This window comes from Thermobia domestica, chromosome 11, assembly GCF_964235325.1.
Source record: "Thermobia domestica chromosome 11, izTheDome1.hap1.1, whole genome shotgun sequence".
NCBI classification, from domain to species: Eukaryota; Metazoa; Arthropoda; class Insecta; order Zygentoma; family Lepismatidae; genus Thermobia; species Thermobia domestica.
This window is the reverse complement of record NC_137464.1, coordinates 33,713,395-33,737,075: the sequence shown is the minus strand read 5'-3', so window position 1 is coordinate 33,737,075 and position 23,681 is coordinate 33,713,395. Positions and strand designations below refer to the sequence as shown.

The window sequence follows — 23,681 nt, the reverse complement described above, 5'->3', positions numbered from 1 at the left end:
ATTTTTTTTTCTTGCTTGATGAAAAATATTCTGCGATTTTCAGTATGTAAAATGTACACACAGTGTTGCCAGATTATTGATATGAATATGCTTATGACGTACATTTACATACTCATAAAATAAATTTCGTAATAAATTTCTTTTAGAAACCACTCTGGCCAAAACCTAAAAATGACTATAAAAAGGAATGTGTGCTCCCATTTTAACAGCATATAATTCATCATTTGTGTGAGGATAACAGAAAATAATAGAATTGTCGCTGGAGAAGCTATTTATTAATGTTAACGAAGTTCAACTGATGTCAATGTACACTCAAATTACTTATAATATTTAAAAGTAAGTGTCCCAGTGTTCCCAGCTTCGAAAGTTCCTGAAATAATTTCATTCGTGATTACTTGTCACATAATTCCTAATCGTATGATTTCGGTGTTCGGTCATTCCAAAATATCGAATCTTTTCTTTAAAAGTTACGGCTAATTTTTGTGGTGTAATAGTTTTTTTAGTATTTCCCACGAAAATTCTTTACATAAGATATGCACTTCGAGATTGATAATGGAATTTGTTTTTTCGCTTCTACTAGACATGTAAATGTAGCAGATCTTTATTTCCATTACCTATTTGGGAACTTCGATTCTAGATGAATTCTTGTTTTCACATTATCTCTGAGTGACATAACACCCTTCCCTCGTCAGTGTTAATTAGATGCCTTTTTTTATTTTTTTTAAATTTTAATAGATCCTTATATATGTTTTTTTTTCAAACCATTTAATTTTTCAATTAGAATTTCCGTAAAATACATTGAGTCTGCTGCGAAGAAAACATCATATCAATTGTTGGTTGTTCATATAAATGATTTTTCCATTAATTTAGTAGTCTCTCGCGTATCCGACATCAACGCGTCGGCAGAACATCGGATAAGTGAAGGTGCTGAATAAAGGGAGGTGTTAAGAAACAAGCCTATTAAACGTCGAATATGGTATAATTTTACACATTACGATCCTAATAATCATGTTTTACAACAAAACAAGAAAAATATGAACTTACAAGAAAGTTTAAAAATATGAACTTACAGAATTACCTGAAGTCTAATACAGTACATACAGTAGTACTTCAAAAATTCAGTCCTGTGGTGATTGAAAGAAATCACTATAAATAAAATGCATTGCTCTGAATGATAGACACATAAATCATAGTGTAGGCAGTCACACTAATTATGTGATAGAATTGGAAGTAACAAAAAATAGACTACAACAGTTCTTGTTGCCAATTGATACTTTTCTGCGTGACGGTATGTCGGATAAGTGCAGGTCGGATAAACGATACTATACTGTACATACAAGTAGTTTAATACGAATCTCATTATTGGAAATTTCAAGCTAGTTTCCACCAACCGAATAAACGAATATTATTCTTACCATCAGGGTTTAAATCAAACTGTTTTCCGAGGGAAACTATTTTTTGATAATGATGTATACGAAATGACTGTAAATATTTCGCTACCAAGAAAGAAATTATTCTTTGACAAGAGGGGAAAATTCCCCTTCCCCGTTGATTGGAACCCCACTTACCATTAGGGTCTAATTTTATTAATATAGGTATATCATACTCAGTATCTAAGGATAGAAATCATATGTGCTCGAATTAAATTTTGAGTTCTGTTTTTCTTCTTTTCTGTACCACACTATGCATTATAAATATGTAACTTAAAACAATTATTTAGCGGCTAGAACTTCCAATACATTGAATGGGAACTATAATATTATAAAATACATTATTTTGCTGTTTTCGTATCATTGATAGTTACTGTCAACACTGGCCTTCAGAGGAACAAGGGAGAGTGGGAATTTACATTCTTTTGCTATCCGAAAGAATACTTGTGAAAACAGCCGAAGGAGGTTATGATTAATTTGAGTCACATTGATTCATTGGCTAATTCTCATATGACTTTTCCCCATATTTCATAAGCACATTATGTGAAAACGAAGGTACATAATTGCTACTACGACATTGATTCACAATTGGCATACTTTATGGTGAGAGTAAAACGCAATTGTTAATGATTAATAAAGGATATTGTCAGTCACCTCCTTTTATTCATTATTATGTTAGCGTTACTACGGTGTAATATTTCGTAGAAACATTTTATTGCTACGTGCCGATTTTTTCGTACTTCCATTCGTCAATAACTACGTAGAATTAGGGTTGCCAAGTTGAACTGAATGCAAGTCCAAAGACCACCGACACTTGTGTTGGGGACATGAATTTGAAACAAGATTTTTATATAAGTTATCACTTACAGCCCTCACTGTTACTAACTACTAACACTAACACAACATATACTATACAGAACTAAATAAAAAAATGACACAGAACGTTAAGAGATTGTACACGTATGGTTTATTCATGTTTTTTGGAAGCTCCTCATTGCGCTAAGATAAGTTTTATTTCCCATAAATCGTTTGGTACGAGGGTATTTTCAAAAGTTTCCTGCCTGGCATTGAAATATCGGCGTCACTGGTAATAAGCGTTCATGACACATTGTGCTATCTATGAAAAAAATAATGTATCAATTTCAACTGTGTAGCTGCGACAGTTCAATTCGTTGGAGGCAGTTATTTGAATCAGTCACTGTGCGGTGAGCTCTCTTATACATGGCAGTGCTAAATCGAAACTGTGTGGTGGGTATTAAATCTTCTTGAAGCCACAGTCTTTCAATGCATCCTTGGCAACAACAATCATGTGGATTGGAGCATTGTCATGCAGTATGAGAGCTTAACACACAACGAGTTTGGTTGAAATGACTGCTTCCAACGAACTGACGTAACTAGACAAGACAGTTGTTCTTCCATAGATGGCGCGATATTTCACCGTCAGGTCAGCAACTTTTGGAAATTCTCTCCTAGAAAACTTGAGATTTAATTTTAAAAGTTCATCGAACACACAAGGTCTTTTGATATTCTGTTTCTGACTAAAACTTTTATTACATTAAATACCCATCGAAATGTGTATTACTGACTGATATAGCGATTATATATTGCATTATTTTGAATAGGTTTAGTGCATCTGTTTCCTCGAAAAGTGCACTCCATAATTTACAGCAATTATCCTCCTTTCTATCAAGTGTTGATATTAGATTTCAAAACACGAAATACTCACTATGCAGTTCACTTCTATCAAAACTAAAGGGTTGTTGCTATGCGATGATGTAGGCGCAATAATGGAAAGAACTTAAAGCTACATATTTCTTGTCAAATTATATAAGCTTTTCTTTCTTTCTCTCTTTTCTTTTTAAGTTGTTAAGACACGTACTGAGATGATGAGTACGAAAAATGTCAGAAATATTTAATTAGCCAAAAGTTAACCGTGCTTAATACGAATATATGAGTCTTTTGTTTAATACAACACAGTAGAATAAACTTTAAACATAAAGTTAAAATACAAGATTGAAAAGATTTTCCTTCGTTTAGTGAATAGAGTTTTAGTCATTACTAATTCCATTTTTTTATGCCATGGTTCTCCTTTTCTGTGTTGATTTATAAAAAGTGGTCTCTTTAAAATCATATAACTGTGCTATAGGCTATACTTTAATTCAGTGTTTTTTCCCTATCGCCCTTGACATTTAAACACGACAACAGGTGATGAAAATATGGTTTTACGATCATATACATCCGTCTTAAAGAATAAATTTCCAGTGTGACGATCGAAAAGAAGAGCAGAGAATAGCTTTTTATAGCGCTATGCTTTTGTAATGCCTTGAGGACTTTTGTCTTCATTCAATCTATAGAAAATGAAAAAGCTAATTCCGTGTAAATGCAACCAATGATTGATTTTTTTTAAATGTTTAGAAATATGAGCTTTTCCCGTATCTAATCTACAATCAAATATTTTCCGCCAAGCATAGACTACATCTAAGTCTTAGTTTTTAGGTATTGTTTGTGTGTAATAAAGTGTTCACTGTAGAGTTCAAAATTATGTGAATTAGATAGGTCGCAAATATATATATAATCTGTGGCTTGGGTCTAAAAGGACCAATGTCACTTTTTGGCAAAAATGAAATACTCTTCAATTTTAACGTCTATGAATGGGTGTTTTCTTGTGCAAGAAGGGCAAATGTCAACACGAAATAGTTTGAAATATATATACTATTCATATTAATATTTGCTTTTCTTGTACAAGGAAATATCCATTTATAGGAGTTAAAATTTGACGAACATCTCATTTTTGCCAAAAAGTGACAATGGCCCTTTTAGACTCAAGCTACATGTCCGTATAGTAAACATCTCTTTGAGAGCATGTTAATGTAGACTGTGTATAAATAAGCACACTGGACAATAATATATATCCCTTGTTGTTGTATGGTTACCGTACGAGCTTTCGGTGCTGGAGAGTCGGGTTCGATTACCAGTAGGAGCTAATGTGGTTCGAATCCCACATATAAGGCTCTTCGCTCATCTCACTTCTTTTTCTTCTTTTATTGTTAATGAATAATTTGAAGACAGTGAAGAACATCAGAAATTTGTAAAAAGTGGGTAGATTTATGTGCAAAACGTGAACTAAACGGCTTGACAAACATATTGGCATTTGAAGGTGGCGCTCCAAGTTCCCTTTAAATCCTACTAGCAAATGAGAGGCCAGCGGTATTGCCACGTTTATTTTGTACACATCCACGTCTAACCCCTGTCACTTGATCGCGCTGTAGTTTGTCTGTTTACCCATAGCCACACCCCTTTACCACTTGGCAACGTCAAGCCAGAGCTTACGTTTTATTCGTTTAGCTGAAATACCAAGATGTTTGTCACAGGCCTTAATAATTGTTGTTAGATCGTTTCGTATAGTGTAAAATTTGGGTGCCTAACAGTTATGACGTCATAACCTGCGCACCCAAATTTTTAGTGTATAAGGAAAGGCTTAGAAACATGTTAGTTTATAGATATTACTGAATTTCTAAAGAAAGTTGGGTTGGAATGGAAAAATCGAAAACTCATAAGAAACTTATATATGAACCAACAAGTAAGTGGTAGAATAGGGGAGGAAATGACAGAGGAGAGTGCAGTTGGAAGGGAAGTTAGACATGGATGCTGTTTCTCACCAGCAATATTTAATATATATCTAAGAAGCCTACAAAATGAAGACAGGATTTCAGCAGGAGATATAATGATTAGGTGTATACGGTTTGCAGATGATATGGTGCTTGTTGCAGAATCTAAAGAGAAAAATCAATAAGATGTTAGAAAACTTGAGGAAGGGCTGTGAAGAATATAGGATTAAAATAAATGTGAAAAAAAAAAGCCATGGTGATGGGAACGAAAGGGTCGGTGTCAAATACAGAAGTAGGAGGGGGAGAAAATAGAACAGACAACTAGTTTTCGATACTTGGGTAGTATTATTAGTGCCACGGACACCTCTATAAAGCGGACACCTCCCGTAGCGGACATATTTTGTAATTCCCAAACACTGTAATAGGAAAAAACATATTGGCAAGCCTCTCTAAAGCGGACACTCTCTAGTATGGACACGGACAGTCTTTTCTGTCTTTAATAGGTACTATTTACCTCCATATTACGGACACTTTCTTTAGAAACAAGTTGAAAATTACTGTAAAAATGCATTTTTAGTAATTCATACATGTCACCAAGGAAGCATTTTGACAACATTTTGCATCCCATTCCCACCCAACCTGTTTTAGACACAAAAGTGATTGACAGTTGTCCCCTATTTGGGATGGCACATTATTCTGCTGTCCCACTGGAATCTCTAATCAAGCAGAATACAAGTTCGGTAGTTTTTGCCCGCGGTTACGCATATTTCTAAAAAATAAATAAATAAATAAAATAAAAATAAAATAAAATAAAAAGACACTATTGAACTGCAATTAATCCACAAATTAAAGAACATACTGAAAACGTAGTAAGTAATGATAAATGTAAAGTGCAGAGAACTATAACATCTTATTTCCATGTTGTGCCTCGAACATAGAGTATTGGATGGCGGAGGATAATGCAGGTACAGTAACATTTTGGTAATAATCGTGAATACATGATTTATGCAAAAATATTTTTTCTAATTGCATATTACAATGCTTACTAATTTACGTAAGAAAATATTGAAACCTCTTTAAGGCGGACACCTCTCTATAGCGGACAATTTTTGATTCCCCACGCCTGTCCGCTTTAGAGAGGTTTCACTGTACTGCTTTGTAGGACCTTGAACAAAGAGTTGAAAAGAAGACTCATAAAATGCTTCTTGTGGTGGTATTGTACTATATGGGCCAGAAACATGGACATAACGCAAAAAATGATGAGAAACGACTGGAAGCTTTCGAAATGTGAGCGTGAAGAAGAATGGAACGAATTATCTGAGTCGAGTGGAAAATGAATGAGAGGACGTTAGAAATAATAGGGGAGAAAAGAAAGTTCTAGATATTAATAAGAAGAATTGTATCATAAGGGACGTGCGAGAGGGTATGGTGGCAGGAAAGAGAGGAAGGGGTGGAAGAGACTACAATTAATGGAGAGTATGAAAACAGAAAAATCTACGTGAAGACAGAGAGGTTATCGGAAGACCGTGGAGCATGGAAACTTCTCAGTTGCGGCAAGTGACCTGCCAATAATGGCTGAATACCTATGACGACGACGATGATGATGATCGGGCTCACTTTTTTTTAAAATACATTTTGGGTATTCCTTATTTTGTTTGTTATTTACTAAAATTCAAAAATGAGTGAGCTTTAGGTCCATGTCTCATAGTGTCGGTGCTGAAAGGTAGACAAAACTCCAAATCAGCCAACTAGAGAATAATAATTGCGATACCCGTTGCATTCCTTAAGAAACCTTGATGTTACTCGTTTGTTTTTGTAGTGTCTAATACTTATTTCGCGCCACAAGATTGTGGATGTGCGTAACATTAGAATTGCCTACGGGATGAGAGTGGAGGTCGTCTCGTTTCGGAAAGATGTGAAAGTGACGTCTCGACTCAGAAGTGTTTTTGTTGAAAGAACTATCTGTGTTCTCCCGAAAACTCTATCTCTTCTCATGGGTAACCAATTTCTGTTATTTCTGCAGCAGGGAAACCAGAAATTTCACCAAAGTATGAATGCCTTTCCTGGAATTTCATTATTCTAATGGGCACATAGGTTTTATAAATCTGCAGCCAGATGAGATAGTATAATATTGTTATGTCATTCAGACAGTTTTATTTCTGCTCAAAGTCTATTCATCGCCTTTATGAAATGAATAGTTTTGCCAATGAGGTGTACGTCGTGGAGATATACATTGACCAGGCATAACATTATGACCATCTACCTAATATCTGATATGACTACTTTTCGCTTACAGGACAGTAACATTGCAGTTTGTCATGGAAGCAATGAGAACTGAGTAGATGCTGAACGCATGGTGAACCATATCTGCGTACACAACTCACTTAATTCCTATGAATTTCGTAGAGGAGATCTATGATCTCAAATCTGACGTTCAGTGGCGTCCCAAAGATATTCAATTGAGTTAGGATCAGTTAGAATTAGGATCCATTGCATCGAAATTCACCACTGAGCTCCACCTCGAATCACTGTAGCACAGCATTGGCCTTGGGACAAGAAGCATTATCTTGGTGAAAGATGCTGTTCACAGTTGGAAGTGTAAACATGAATGGGTGTACGTGATCAGCAATGACTTGTTAATAGCTAGGAGCCATTATGGTGCCATCTACACGTACTACCAGGCCCATGGATGACCATGTGAAAGTGAAGGTTCCCTCAAATCATAATGGAGTCGCCATTATTATTACACTGTGGACGTTCCGAACAGCTGTTTCCCTGGGAAACGACGGGTTCTGACCTGGTCATAGATGTAATGAAGGCAGTATCGTGATTCATGGGATATCACAAATTTGTACCGTTGTTCTCTGATCCAATGACGATGGGCCGTTCCAGTCGTTATGGATAATGCCGTACGGTTAACATTGGTACACGTGTGAAATATCGGCTGCGGAGGCCCATATCTAACACTATATGATGAACTGTGCGCTCAGTCACTCGTGCTTTGTCCACCGGTAAAGTCTTCTGTTCATTGGCCACAGTTGGCGCGCTATTCTGTTGTACCAACCTCGACACACTACGATGTCTAACATCTTTAATGAAATGTGCCCCATTTCATGTGGTTTGGTTCTGGTTCCACCTCCTTTTCTCATCTTAGGAAAACACAACTCACAAATCGCACTGTGTTTCCGAGATAATCATTCCCAGCCCTTTGGCTATCATAATTTGGCCCCAATTAAACTTGGGCGTATCACCAGCTTTCTCATTCTACGCACAAATATCACACTGACTAATCGAGTGATATCCCTGTCACCATCTTCTGTATGTTTTGTTGTGGCTCTTATCAGCTCAATGACTTCGTTCAAAAAGCAGCGGGCGGTCATATGTTTTGGCTGGTCAGTATAAGTTAAAGGGGAAAAATCGTTATTTAGAAGGGAAGATACGCACACTGGTTGATGCTCAAATTACGTTAACGATGTCTATTTCATAAATTGCAAGTCTCTCAGGTTGAAAAGCCCCTTGGACACAGCACAGGGTGGGTGGAGATTTCATTGGACCTACGTATGTTCGTTACCGCATATCGATTAAAATAACAAATGTGAATTAAAGTCATATAGCCAAATTAGGTTTCCAGTTCTCCAAAGTAAAGTCACATTGATATCAAGACGTGCTCATCGTACAAGTTTATGAACTACGGTACTGTAACAAAGAGCCTTTTGTGTGTGTGTGTTTTTCAGCTTCAGATCCATTATATACAGTTTTCAGTGTTGTTTCCGAAATTGGTCAGCATGAATATTCATTGAGAGCTCAGAGCAGTTCTTTCCGGCTTGAAACCGGTTTGCAGGTAACACCAACTTTAAAAGTCTCTGTTGGTGAAAATGGTTTAATGCCCACAGTTACGTCATTGATATGAGGTTGATGTAAAAATACAACTCTTTCTGCACACCAACAAAATTTTATCACACATCTATGGCACGCTCCACCAAAATGACTTACTATGCCAATCATGCACATGTGTTTGTGACCTGTATTAGAAAACGGGTATTGCACATTGTACATTACTACATATCACACGTGTCAACTAGTGTACTTACAGCAGAAAATGAAATCTTTCAATTTTATACCCCACGGTTATGCCGTGTACTAAAGGAGACGGTGGTGATGAGAATGAATGAAATGGTGGAATGAAGAAAGTGCGAAGAAACGGGAAAATCCATGCACACGGTGTTTTCCATCACAAAAAAACATGTAACAGAAATCACACTCTGGTAAGTAACCAGTATCACGTATGTTCTTCCGATGAGCGTACAGACATCAAATACTGAAATGTAAATGAAATACAGAATGGTAGTTATCAGAGAAGAGAACGCTTTTGTAATGACAGGTGTATCATACAACTAATAGTAGTAATGGACTGTATATTGTTATGATCAGTTTGGAATATTTATCCCTTTTAGCACCGAAGCTGTATGATATGTGAATCTACAGCCTAACCTAAAACCACATGAGCTCTCACCGGGAACCAAACCTGGACGGCGAAGGTGCATACGCCGTCCATTTAACCACGAAAATTCATAATAATTATTATATATCCTAGGGCTGAAATAAATACAATTTAGATTTACCGGTTTTATATTATTATACAAGTTTTAGTAATAATTGCAGCCTAACTGTATTGTTTATTTATTTATTAACCAAAAATAATTAAAAGTTTCTATATAGCCTGTTTTGTACTTTGGGGTTTGTGTACGTTCGAGTTTAACCAGAATTATGTCAATTGAATAATAATAATAATAATAATAATAATAATAATAATAATAATAATAATAATTATATGCTCACAATCAACCAGATCGTTCTTGAATGCGTATCTGCCATTGTGTACCTTTTTAATGCATAATTTCTAACGTATTTTACTTTTTCCTTATACAAATACCTGCGTCCTGAAGCAGGGGCGTCATTTAGAGGGGGGCAGGGAGGGGCATTTGCCCCCACCCCTGAGTTTGAGATGTATATAGATTTTATCAATATAGTAGTACTAAGTCAGTGAAAAGCGCGAAATTTAACTTATATCAAGGGGTCTTGCCCCCTCCCCCACCAAACCAAATCTGAAATGACGCTACTGTTCTGAAGGTGAATGAAGTTTCAGAATTCGGATTCCTTTAGTGCCATACGAACTTAACTAATTGTTTAGTATGATTTCAGTAGAACTACCAAAGTAGATGACTGGTTTTGAAAAATACGTTTGTAGCTATGTAAAAAAGATAAATGGAGAATTTTATTTCAATTAAAATAAGTATTAAGATGGACAGTTTTTTAAAAGATGACCCCCTAAACTTTAGTTTCCATAATAGATGGCCTGGTGGGAAGTCAGATGCGTGAGCACATGCTCACCTTGATATCAAGCCTTTGTTGTGGCATCAAAATACGTCTTTGTTTATTACAGGAACGCATTTCCTATTATTCCGTTGCCGCCATATTCACGTCTCGGATTTCAGTCACGTAAACTCATGGAGAGTACTAAAATCCTCTGCTCGAGAAGTATGACATATTCAAACAAGATGACTGACGCAAACAGTATGACGTCAAAAAGAAAATAATGGTGACAGAGAATATTCTTTTTCTGGTTAAGTTTTGCAGATTTTTACGTGATCTGCATTTAATATAACAAAATGACGTCTAGCTTGTAGGTGTTCATCAGAGGAAGGAAAGCGGTCGAGTATGTTCCCTTTCACTTACTTAGGATTTGTAATAAATGTAATTGCCGTAAAATTGTGTTTTCTAATCGATCCACTTTATCTACTTGAGATGGTCCTCTCTTTTCTAATTCTTGATTCGGTTTGTAGCCGTTGTAATTAAGACAAAATCACTGCAGTGGAACATTGAAAGTTTACAGTATGTTCAAGCTACATTGATTGACAGTGTTGTTACTACTTCGCATTAGAAATTTATGAAATGAAATGAAATCTTTGAGTTTTACGTCCTACGGTTATGCCCGCTAGGCTAGGGAGACTGTGAAGATGAGAAGTAAATGAAATGGTGGAATGAAGAAAGTGGGAGGAAACGGGAGAACCCCGAGAAAACACACAAGCACGGTGTTTGTCCACCACGAAGTTCACTTGGCGGGAGCAGGGTTTGAACCCGAGATACTGTCTTTATCATTTTGTAATATCACTAAATAAAGGATTAAATTATCCAGCTTCTTCACTACTTTTTTAAAGAGTAGGTTTTAATATTTCTTGTATAAAAATTGCACGGCTATTTGTAAGTACTGATTTCCTTTAATGAAAATTGTAGTTTATGCAGAGTTGTGAAGAATTATAACTTACAAGGTTAAAATAGTTTGAACACTCACTTGCTTTCTAAACCACGCTACTTTCGGCTGAGTGAAAAGTTATTAGAGGAAAGATATGTTTCCAATCATATACAGGTACAGGGCCGTGCCGTGGAAAATCAGCGCCCGGGGCTAGAGTATACGACGGCGCCCCATACATATATTCCAAGCAATTTTTCCTATCTTTTTTCCTTTTTTCTCCCGAATTTTTCGCCCCCTTACTTCGGCGCCCGGGGCCGTCGCCTTGCTCGCCCCCACGACATGGCCCTGTACACGTATAATACAAATGGTAATCAAAATAATAGAAACATGTAGTTTGTAGCACGTACGAGTGTCAGGTTTTAACATTGAGGATGCAAGTGCAGCACCTGGTAATTTTTAGTGATATGGTAAGAATCTGTAGTAAGTCAGAGTACATAGTAGGGCGAAAAGTGTGTGCTGAAGCTTGGGAAAGGGGGTAATGCAAAATGGAAGACCTCTCTAAATGTCAGCGATTTCAAATTGTGGGTGCATAGTTAATTTGTGTGTCGTAAGGTAGCCAGTGTTAGGTGTGAGGTGATGATAATCTACAGAACTCTTGGCAAAACAACATCGGCAAGGAGTAATAGTGGACGCTAGCGAAGTTTCAGGGACAAAGTTTCAGGGGTTTCTAGTACCACCTCAACCAACGTGATATTCTAGCATACAGGGGCCGCGGTGGCTCAGTGGTAGATTGTTCACCTCTGGTGCATGGGGTCGCGGGTTCAAACCCTGCTCCCGCCAAGTGAACTTTGTGGTGGACAAACACCGTGTGCGTGGTTTTTCTCGGGGTTCTCCCGTTTCCTCCCACTTTCTTCATTCCACCATTTCATTCATTTCTCATAATCACCGTCTTCTTTAGCCTAACCGGCATAACCGTGGGACGTAAAACTTAAAGATTTCATTTCATTTTTTCTACTAAAACCGGAAGTGGTTCAAATTTACTGTTACTTCCGAATCAAGTTTATCGCCATAGAACGGTAACAGATAGCAAAAAACTGTTTTTTGTAAAAACGATTCAGCATCTCAAGATAAGATATATTATTACCATGAACATTGCTGAGATCGAAGGTTGTTGAAATTTACTATTTCTTCCGGTTTCAATACTGATTTCTCTAGAGCAAAAGATGCGGTTTTTCGCAATTGATTCAGCGTCCCAATGATAGGTTTCATGTCCTTTCTTAGCTCTGTACTTAAACCCGAAAGTGGTTAAAGTAAACTATTTTTGATCTCAACTTTTATCGCCTTAGAACAAAACTAGTTTGGGATAGCGAGTAATGGCTTCTTGGTATAGATTCAGCATCCGAGGAAGGTTCTATCTTTGATTTTATTATTCTATTGCAACCAGTACTTATAGATGCACTACTTCAAGTTTGAGTATTGAATTCACACAGTTTGGAAGTTTGTTTCACACTGTGAAACAGTATTCACTTAAATAGAAATTCTTATCAGAACTAGCTTCTGCAACGCCGAAGTTTGAATAACCAGCACTGGAAAGAGGGATCTGATTAGGACGTTGCTTGAAAGAAGCGGTGTTTACTATTACAAAGAAAATCAAAATACATAAAAGCTTTTCAATTTGTAGCACCTATTCCAACCCTGTCGAGAGAATCCTTATAATAATTAGCCTACGTTTCATAATATTAGAATTATGTTATATATCTTGCACTTCATTAACAGACTTAAATAATGTAAATAATTAGCAACTTATAAAATGATCAAACGTGAGAGCATAAATATTTTTTTTCTCCAAGGCAAGGCTGCACACGATCAATTAATAAATCACATTCTCAAAAATGTTTTTTCTTTCTCTTTTTCAGGTCCATCCAAATATTCCAGATTTCAATTTGTTATGGACGGGTGTTCATCCAAAACCACATACTTTAAGGCAAATGACATCTTATCAACGGGTTAACCATTTTCCTAGGTAAGGTTGATGATTTTTCTAGCGTTGTTCGTAGTATTCTTATGTGGAAAATATGCTTTACCAAGCGATTAAAGGCATGCGATTATTTGTAAAATCAGTTTACAATCAGGTCAGTATTGGAAGCGCATGTCGTGCTACCACGTGAAAATCTGACAACTATTTTGGGTACCTAATAGAAACATTTGCTATTTTTATAATTAAAATCGAAGTGAGTTGAGTTGATTTTGAGTTTAACGTCCCTTTTAGCAGCGAGGCTATATGAGACGGGACCTACTGATTAACGTGGAATGTGAACCACATAAGCTCCCGCCGGGAATATTTAAGATTGAGTTTGTTAATAAAGGCAGTTTCTTAATATCTTCACTGGTAACGGTGGCTATCCATATTTTTTTCTTTTTTCTTTTTCTTTTCTTTTCTTTTTTTTTTTTTTTTTTTTTTTTACTATTGAAACAGGTGTACAATTCTAAAATACCACAGCATCAGTACCATTTTGAAGTGAACACAGTTACGTTTTTTATCACCACAAATGTGAAATCTTTTCTTATAAGAAACCCAGTATATACAGGGTGCTCGAGAAGTTCCTACCATTTCAGAGAAGTAGCATTTGAATTCAGATAAAGTGTTTATAATATCAAAGAAGACACCGTTAACGAAATAATTGCAGTTCAGCATGACCGCCCTCCATATCCAAGCAGAGTTGTTATCTTTCCATGGTGCACCTGAACAGACGTTGCAACATTGCTGGTTTAATTGCACTCACCTGCGTGAACACATTTTGGCATCGGAGCGTGTGATTATACCAGCAATGTTGCAGCGTGTGTTCTGATGCACCACGGAGAAATGGCAACTCTGCTTGGATATGGAGGACGGTAATGTTGAACTACTATAATTTCGTTGACTTACTGTTTATATACAGGTGTAACATAAATGCATGGCCAAAAGTGACGAGGTAATTGCGGACATGCAAATAAGTAAAAATGTTCCCATAAACATGGGTCCGATGCCGCATTGTTCCGAGATAGAGGGTATTCAAATGTCGAGTCCCTCCAATGGCTCACTATGGGGAAGTGAATGGGAATGTTCAATATTACACGAATAATACAATCAAGTGGAATTATGCCTGTGTAAATACATTTACACTATTATAGAGAATGAAACTAATAAACATTTGTTGTTATTGGGTTGTCAGTGTTGCCAACCTGATACAAAGTGTTATGTTTTCAAATAGCACTAGACGGCCACATGTTAGCTTATGAGTGCTGGCATCGAAACGTTCCTAAACATGAGGCAGATTCCGCTTCGTTTTCAAAAGACAAAGCGTCCAAGTGTGAACGGCGCACAATAGGAAAGAACGGTTCATAGATCACAACTCTTGCATGAAAGTGTTATTGTGTCGTTACATATGAATACACATGAGAATAACTTACTCATTGCCTAATGTGTGGACATCTAGTGCTATTTGAAAACATAACACTTTGTACCAAGTTAGCAACACTGACAACCCAATAACACCAAATGTTGATTAGTTTCATTCTCTATGATAGTATAAATGTATTTGCATAGGCATAATTCCACTTGATTATAGTATTCATGTAATATTGAACATTTCCATTCACTTTCCCATAGTGAGCCATTGGAGGGACTCGACATTTAAACACCCTGTATCTCGGAAACGAAGCGACATCGGACCCGAGTCCGTAATCATCTCGTCTTTTGGCCATGCATTAATGTTACATACCCTATATACAGGGGATAGACAAAAAATCGAAAAACACTTCATATAGGACACGTAAGTTTGGCCCTCCACTGTATAACGCGTGGTGCGGTTGGCGATCGTTTTTTGTTTTCAATGTGTCATGTGGACCTTCCTCTTCTGTCAGCAGTAACCAGTTCACCTGTGAGTGTCGTGGTGTGAAAGTGGCGTGGTAAAATGGGCGACCTGACAGACTTCCAAAGAGGCATGATTGTTGGTGCCCGTCTGGTTGGAGCTTCAGTGGCAACAGTGGCGAACATTGAGGGGGTATCGAAAGGTACTTTGTCCAATGTCACAAGGACATACACAATTTATGGGCAAACGACGTCTGCAAAGCCAACAGTGGTTGAAAGACAATCCTGTCAAATAGGGACCGGATGCATTAAAACGGATTGTAGCAGCTAAAAAGAAGACCACTGCAATGAAAATTACGTCTGAACTCAATTCCGGCCTACAGAACCCGGTTTTATCGAAAACAGTGCGACGGGAACTTCATAAAATGAAAATTCATGGCAGGGCCGCTATCGCCAAACCCCTGGTCACAGCAGTAGATGCGAAGAGGCGTATCCAGTAGTGCAAGAACCACAAGGCGTGGACTCATGAGCAGTGGAAACACGTAATGTGGTCCGATGAATCGACCTTCACCGTCGCAGGCCTATGATACAAACTGTCCGCTCCAACTGTAAAGCATAGGGGTGGTTCTGTTACAGTATGGGCAGTGATATCGTGGTTTTCCGCAAGTCCCATCTTAGCCCTGCATGGAATGATGAATGCTAAGGCGTATGAGGCCATTTTGGGGGACTAGGTTCTACTCATGTCCCAAATATTGTTCCCTGATGGTGATGGCATCTACCAAGATGATTTGGCACCCTGTCACGCTGCAAAAACGGTGAAATCATGGTTTGAGGAGCATGACCAGGAGCTATTACACCTCCCCTGGGTTCCACAATAACCAGATCTGAACATCATTGAGCCATTGTGGTCAGAGTTAGAAAGGCGTGTTCGGTCTCATTATCCTCCACCAGCATCCCTTAAGGAACTAGAGCATGTTTTGGAGGAGCAATGGTACAAAATTCCACACACCATGATTCAGGAGCTGTATACGTCCATTCTACGTCGGATCCCAAACTGTTTTGGACACAAAAGGAGGCCCAATACCATATTAGGTATGATTTTCAGACTTTTGAAAACGTTTTAGATTTTTTTTGGTTCTCCCTGTATATTTATGTATATATATAGGGTGGGCCATTTTAATCAATCCACGGAAATATCTGAAAAATGATAAAACGTAGAAGAAATTTTTGAAGTACACGTTATACATTGCTAAGGGGGAAAACCAATTCCGCCAAAAGTACCCCTCCTCGCCCTCCGTAAATGGGGGCAACGGGGGGTAACTTTGAAATGTCAAATGGGAACATGGGTCGAGTAATACCTCGTTCGAAAGGTCTTGAAAAACTAAGTAACGCTGTACCAAAAGATGTTTCATATTGTGCACCAGTTTCAAAATGGTCGCCATGATATGGTTCGGAAACTCCAGTACCCGTAGTACGAAAACCATGGAAGGTAAATGAATAGAACAAAATTGAAATACGTAAATATCATAGGGCATATCGTTTGGTGTGGTCCCTGTGATCCAAGCGGCCTCCCTGAAGGGGTCTTGTGGGCTAACTTCAAAATTTCAGTGTCCGACCGGACAACGCTTCGGGCGTACGCTTGACCTACCCAATGCTGTTTGGAAGGCAGACTTCATGGATAGAGAATCGGTGCACAGAGTTAGTGCAGATGGCCATATTTACATTTTGATTAACTATTAGCACTCATGTCATACTGTGAGCTTGAGGAACGAAACGGTGTGTACGTATATCCCTGAAATGCTTTCTGAATAACCAGCACGCATTGCATAAAAGTTTCTGTGGCGACGGAGATTAGCAAATTCACACGTTTGTAAGTTCCAGCAGCTGGATTATTAGACAACTTCTTTCGTATAACGTTCCTTCTGTTTTCGCATCAAATCATACTCAGCCATACAGATATGCGTTACCATTCAAATAAAATTTCACCTTTTTTTAGTCACTACAGCGTCATCCTTACAAACAAATGTTTCAACCACTTCATACCTATTTGTAAGGTAGTCTTAATTTGCGAATTAAAGTAGAGTTCTCATTTGAACTTTCACTGTTACTTTCCACCCCACTCATATACAGAGCGCAGGGAGAGATTATTTTGCAGGACTTGGATTTCTCTATATATATTATGGCAATTTTACTCTAATATTTTTTTTTATCTCTGTTGTATTATTCTCGAGCATTGGAACACCTCCGTGGTTTTCCTATTTAATTTTTGTTATTTTCATTTATGTCTAACCGTATTCATACTATGGGCACTAGACGTTTTCTTAGACACACTCACCATGTCTTGGTGATCATTTAGAAAACGGTGTTTCATGTCGAAAATATGCTTACAGAAGCTGTTTGATATTAATTTGTTTATGTAGCGTGATGTTACTCGCTTCAAGTTGCTATTTGAAATTTTCAAGTTGGCCCCGGATACCTTTCAGTTAGCCCTTGGAGTCACCCCGACAACACCTCTCGATGTGTCTTACGTCAGTTAGCTACTCCAGTTTTTCTTCTGTTGATTTATCTCCAATCCTTTCATACTACGGGTACTAAACCTTTTCTCTGACACGGATACTATGTTTCGGCGGCCTTTTGACAACACTGCCATTTCACCTCAATCGTTTTTTCCTGCAAGATGTTTGATTTTGCAAGATTTATCGACCGAGGTACCACTCGACTCATGTTACTATTTGAAATTTTGAAGTTAGCTCCCAAGACCCCTTCAAGGAGGCCACTGGGATCACAGGGACAACACCATTCGATATGCCCTATGATATTTACATATTTCAATTTTGTTCCATTCATTTACCTTCCATGGTTTTCATACTACGGGTACTGGAGTTTCCGAACCTTATCATGGCGGCCATTTTGAAACTGGTGCACAATATGAAATATCTTTTGGTACAGCGTTACTTAATTTTCCAAGACCTTTCGAACGAGGTATTACTCGACCCATGTTCCCATTTGACATTTCAAAGTTACCCCCATTTATGGGGGGCGGGGAGGGGTACTTTTGGCGGAATTGGTTTTTCCCGTTAGCAATATATAACGTGTACTTCAAAAAAATTTTCTGTTTTATCATTTTTCAAATATTTCTGTGGATTGATTAAAATGGCCCACCCTATATATATATTTGGTCTAGGAATTAATTCGTGCGGTTGGTACGCACACATTGAAGCTGTAGTACAAACACAAAATACATAAATACCTTAAGAAAAATATTGTCCATCGCTAGCCACCACTTTCGCCCATCTGTCAGGCAATGTACGGATTCCGTGGCGAAAGAAGCCCTCATCCTTGGAAGCGATCCAGTCAGAGACCCATGTTTCGATATCTTCTGAAGAAGTAAACCGCTCTCCAATCAAATCGTTGTTCATGCAATCGAACAAGTAGTAGTCCGAAGGAGCAACGTCTGGTGAATACGGCGGGTGGGGTAAAACTTCCAATCCGACATTTTCTAAATAGGTTTTGACCGGTTTTGCGACATGTGGGCGAGCGTTATCATGTTGAACAATAAGTTTATCATGTCTGTTCTCCCATTGTGGTCGTGTTCTGGCCAGAGCTTGCTTCAAACGCATTAATTGTCGTCGATAACGTTCTCCATTCATAGTTTCACCCGGTTGCAGCAGCTCATAGTACACCACACCTTTCATATCCCACCATATGCACAGCATAACCTTTGCACAGTGAATATCTCGTTTTGGTTGTGATGGACCTGGTTCACCTGGTTTCACCCAGGCCTTTTTGCGTTTAGGGTTCTCGTAATGGATCCACTTCTCATCACCCGTAATAATTCGATGCAGAAACCCCTTTCTGCTCTGTCGTTGAAGCAGCAATTCGCAAATGGTTTTTCGTCTTTCAACGTCTCTGTCTTTCAATTCATGTGGAACCCAATGTGACATCTTTTGAATCATTCCCATGGCTTTCAAGCGTTTGGAGACTGTTGTTTGATCAACGTCTAATGCTGCTGCAAGTTGTTCCTGCGTTTGACACGAATCCTGCTCGAGCAATGCTGTCAATTCTTCGTCTTGAAATTTTTTTGGCTGTCCAGCTCGCTCTTGGTCTGCCAAGCCGAAATCACCACTTCTAAACCGTGCAAACCACTTCTGACACGTTCGCTCAGCTAGAGCATGGTCACCATACACTTCCACCAAAATACGATGACTTTCAGTCGCACTTTTCTGCATGTAAAAGTAATGCAGCAGGACACCCCGCAAAAACACTTTATCAGGCACAAATTGCGCCATATTCACTTAACTAGAAACTGGTGTTGTTGACGCTTTAATCCACTGCCCTATACTACGAACGATACGCGATGACAGGGGTTTGCAACACATGTGTGGATACACGGAACTGTGGGACGCTCCGTTCGTTGCGCCATCTCTTGTCCAACCGCACGAATTAATTCCTAGACCAACCAGGGCCTAGAGTTGAACGGCATTCACCAGGTTATGGCATATGCTGATGATGTAAATTTAATAGGGGATGATAGGAGAACAGTAGAAATAAATGCAGAGATCTTATTAAACGCTTGCAGGGACATGGGTTTACAAGTAAATGCAGAGAAAACTAAATACATGGAAGTGCGTCGGGACCGTAATACGACAAATTGTGGATGCGTTAAAATATTAAATAATACTTTTGATAAAGTGGATACTTTCAAATATTTAGGATCAATATTAACAGACGAAAATCATATTCACGAAGAAATTAAATGTCGACTAAAAGCAGGGAATTCGTGTTACTATTCGGTTCAAAATCTCTTGTCGTCGCGAATTCTGTCGAGGAATTTGAAGCTTAAAATATATAAAACGATAATCATGCCTGTTGTTCTGTATGGTTGCGAAACATGGTCGCTTACTCTGAGGGAAGAACATAGACTGAAAGTATTTGAGAACAGGATCCTGAGAAGAATATTCGGACCCAAGAGGAACGAGAATGGGGAATGGCGGAAGCTTCATAACGAGGAACTACATAGTTTATACGGTTTACCCAACATTGTTAGGGTCGTCAAGTCTAGGAGGCTTAGGTGGGCAGGTCATGTAGCTAGAATGGAAGAAAGTAGAAACGCTTTCAAAGTCTTGACTGGTAGACCCATAGGAAAACGACCATTAGGAAGACCTAGGCGCAGATGGGAGGATAATATTAAGATGGATCTCGCAGAGATAGGAGTACAAAGTAGAAACTGGATCCAATTAGCTAAGGATAGAAGTCAGTGGAGAGCTTTTGTGAACGCGGCACTGAACCTCCGGGTCCCATAGGCCATAGAGTTAGTTATATATATATATATATATATATATATATATATATATATATGGTAAAAATCGTGGGTAAATCATAATTTTGAATCTCCTGTTCAAATAATTCGAAACAATACAGTATAAGAGTTTTTAGTGTCAGACAGATTGCAGACACAGCCGTAGGAAAGAATGACACAAAAATACAAGCAGCCCGTGACGATGATAAAGAACTTGAAGACGAGATAAGCGATGAAGTAAAAGAAAGAACTTTGTAAAAACTCATCTGATATGCCCGAAATGGTTGAAAATTTAAGATGATTTATTGAATGTCAACCAGTTGTTATTAAAGACGTATTTCTCGCAATAAATGCTATTTAAGATTTTATTGACTGAGTAAGAAAGGACCAAATCAAAACAACCGAAGATTACGAACTTCTTTAAATGAGAACAGATATAAAAATGTCTTCTTCTCCTATCCCTTAAGTGATTTTATGTTAATTCAGTATACATTATGTGGGAGTGTATGTAAGTGTATTTTCCATGGAATGTGTGGCTTAATTTTGTGCAGGTTAACTGAGTAGATGCATTGGTGTTATTCAGACGGTTATCTAGAACCGGTTTTTAAAAGACGAAAATAATTCTCGAGCACCATTTTTGAAAGATGCTATAAAACTTAATCCGAGTCACTATTACTAGTTAGTATCAGTGGAATAAATGATAATGACAATATGGTCATATATAGTAGCATGGGCGGCGATTAGGGGAGGCAAAGGGGGGCAGTTGCCCCCTCACTTTTTTGAAGTAGCCCATTAAGGTATATAGTTACATTTGGAAATGTAAAGTTTTTGTATGCATTACTGGTTCACAGAAGAAATGGTGCCATATATTTGCCGTTGCGTGAGTATGTATTGGTTGTCTTCCTGTGGAGTTAAGAAAGCTACAGGAATCGGGTTTTAATTGCCACCGAAAATAACAAACAAACAAACAAAAAAAAAAAAAAAACCTATTTGAGCACAACAATTCCAGCATACTTTCACTTCTTCTTACAAGGGCTCGATATGTTAGTCAGCCGCTTTGAAACTAACTGAGAGAACATTTCGAAGAAAAAAAAAAAAAAAAGAAAAGAAAAGAAAAAAGAAAGAAAAAAGGTTTTCATACGTTATTCTTTAACTGCATAAAATTGACAGTTCCTAAAGTGTCTTTTCTTTGTAATAGTAACGAATACTGATTAAAAAGAGAGTAACATGAAACAACTTCTAGCTTTTCCATTGTTTTGCAGTGTAATATAAGAGTCAAGTGGTGTGTTTAGGGGTGTACGGGTGTATATACAATTAAATTTAGTAAATTCAACATAATTCTAGGTTTATAGATTATTTTGTATAACTAGAGTATGGAGTGATTCTAAGCATTGTGTTCTGATGTGGTCCAAAAAAGTAAAAACTTCACCTAATGTTAACGAACATGTTTCGGGAAGCTACAAAAGTATGAGGGCGGGGAGAAATGTTCTCGGCCTGACAATGAAAGACTGCGAATTTCAGTTAAAAATGATTTTATTTTTCGACATAATCTCTCCTAACTTCACTATATTTGGTTTCTCCAACATCAGTATTCCTTCCCGGAAGTGAGTCTGGAAGGTTGTGAAAATAGTCATCCACGACCCTCTCAGCTTCTTCATTCGATGTGGAGCGCTTCCCAGAAAGATATTTCTTTAAGTTTGGGAACGGATAGAAGTCTGATGGTGCCAGATCAGGAGAATATAGGGGATGGCCGACTAAATCGTACCCCAAATCCCGCAGTTTTCCCATCGCCAATGCACCTTTGTGCACAGGTGCGCTGTCCTGGTGAAAGATGATCTTCAAGCCAAGCCTCTTCTCGCGAATTTTGGCATCCAGCTGGTCAGGAAGGTTGGAGTAATATTCGCCTGTAATTGTTCTCCCTTTTACAAGGTAATCAATCAACAGGATCTCTTTGGAATCCCAAAACACACTGGTCATGATCTTTCCGGCCGATACGATCGTCTTCGCTTTCTTCGGCGCTGCACCTACCTGCTTGGGCTGCTGTTTCATTTCTGGTGTGTAGTGGTGAACCCATGTCTCATCCATTGTCACAAATCGCCGCACAAAATCGGTCGGATCCCTTTTGAATCGGTCCAAAGATTGCTGCGAAAATCGTTTTCGCATTTGCTTTTGATCGGCAATCAGGAAATGCGGCACCCATCTTGCGCAGAACTTTCGCATCCCTAGTACTTTGTGCAAGATGTTTCGCACCCATTCCTGCGATATCCCCACACTCGGTTATCTCACTCATCTTCACTCGCCCAACACGATATCATGCACTTTTCGATTGTTTCCGGTGTGGTTGCGGTTTTCAGCCTTCCATCACGTGGATCATCTTCGAGGGATGTGCGACCACGTTTACATTCAGCTGCCCACTTTTTAACGGTTGACATGGAAGGAGCAGAGTCCCCGTAAACTTTTGTCAACTTCGGATGAATTTCCGTAGGGGTTAATCCATCCAAAACGAGAAATTTGATTACCGCACGATGTTCAAGTTTATCCATTTTCACAACTAACACGCAAAATGTCTAACTGCAACAATGCCTGCACACAAACTACTTGAGAGAACAAGTTGACATTTGTTATACGAACAGTTGAAAAGCGCCCCAAGGCAAGAACAATAAAATTTTGCTGATTGGAGAGCCATCTTTGGGTCAGGTCGAGAACTTTTCACCCCGCCCTTGTAAATATTTCTTTAAATGTAGCATATGGTTGTAGCATTTACTGTCTTTCATTTTCTGAGAGTAATAACATACATTTAATGGCATGTGGAATTAAAAATTAAGACGTTCATTAATTTCCAGTTTCAATGTAACTTCTACAAAACAAGCCTCATTATTCATTACTATGATTAATATTATCCTTTCTATTTATTTGTTTTGAAAATTTGTTATTAAGAGTCGGAAGGAGTCAAGTGACCTTGAGAAATCGAAGATATCGCAGTGCAAAGTGTTTCTTTATTTTGGCAACAGATGGGGTTGTTGCTGAAATGCCGTCAAAGCAAATGGCACCTCTCCTTTTCCTTCGTTTACCCCTACATGTGGTCAAAGTTGGACAGCGCAGGTGGGGGGTGGTTACGGATGTAAATGGGACAGAGGAGTGAAATTCCTTTCTTTTGGCTAAAAGAGAAACAGAACTGAAGAAAAAATAAATACAGAGACATTGTAAGAGGGACCAACATGATATCAGCCGTCAGCCACTC

The 23,681-nt window shown here is 38.2% G+C and overlaps 1 protein-coding gene across 6 annotated transcripts in view; it reads left to right on the top strand.

The window, feature by feature from the left end:
* Positions 1-23,681, top strand: part of TTLL5 (Tubulin tyrosine ligase-like 5) — a 462,868-nt gene that overhangs the window by 399,391 nt on the left and 39,796 nt on the right. For all 6 annotated transcript variants that reach the window (XM_081730322.1, XM_081730323.1, XM_081730327.1 and 3 more), the window contains one exon: positions 13,208-13,314. In XM_081730322.1, coding sequence (XP_081586448.1) covers positions 13,208-13,314 — 107 coding nt within the window. The remainder of the gene's footprint in view (positions 1-13,207; positions 13,315-23,681) is intronic.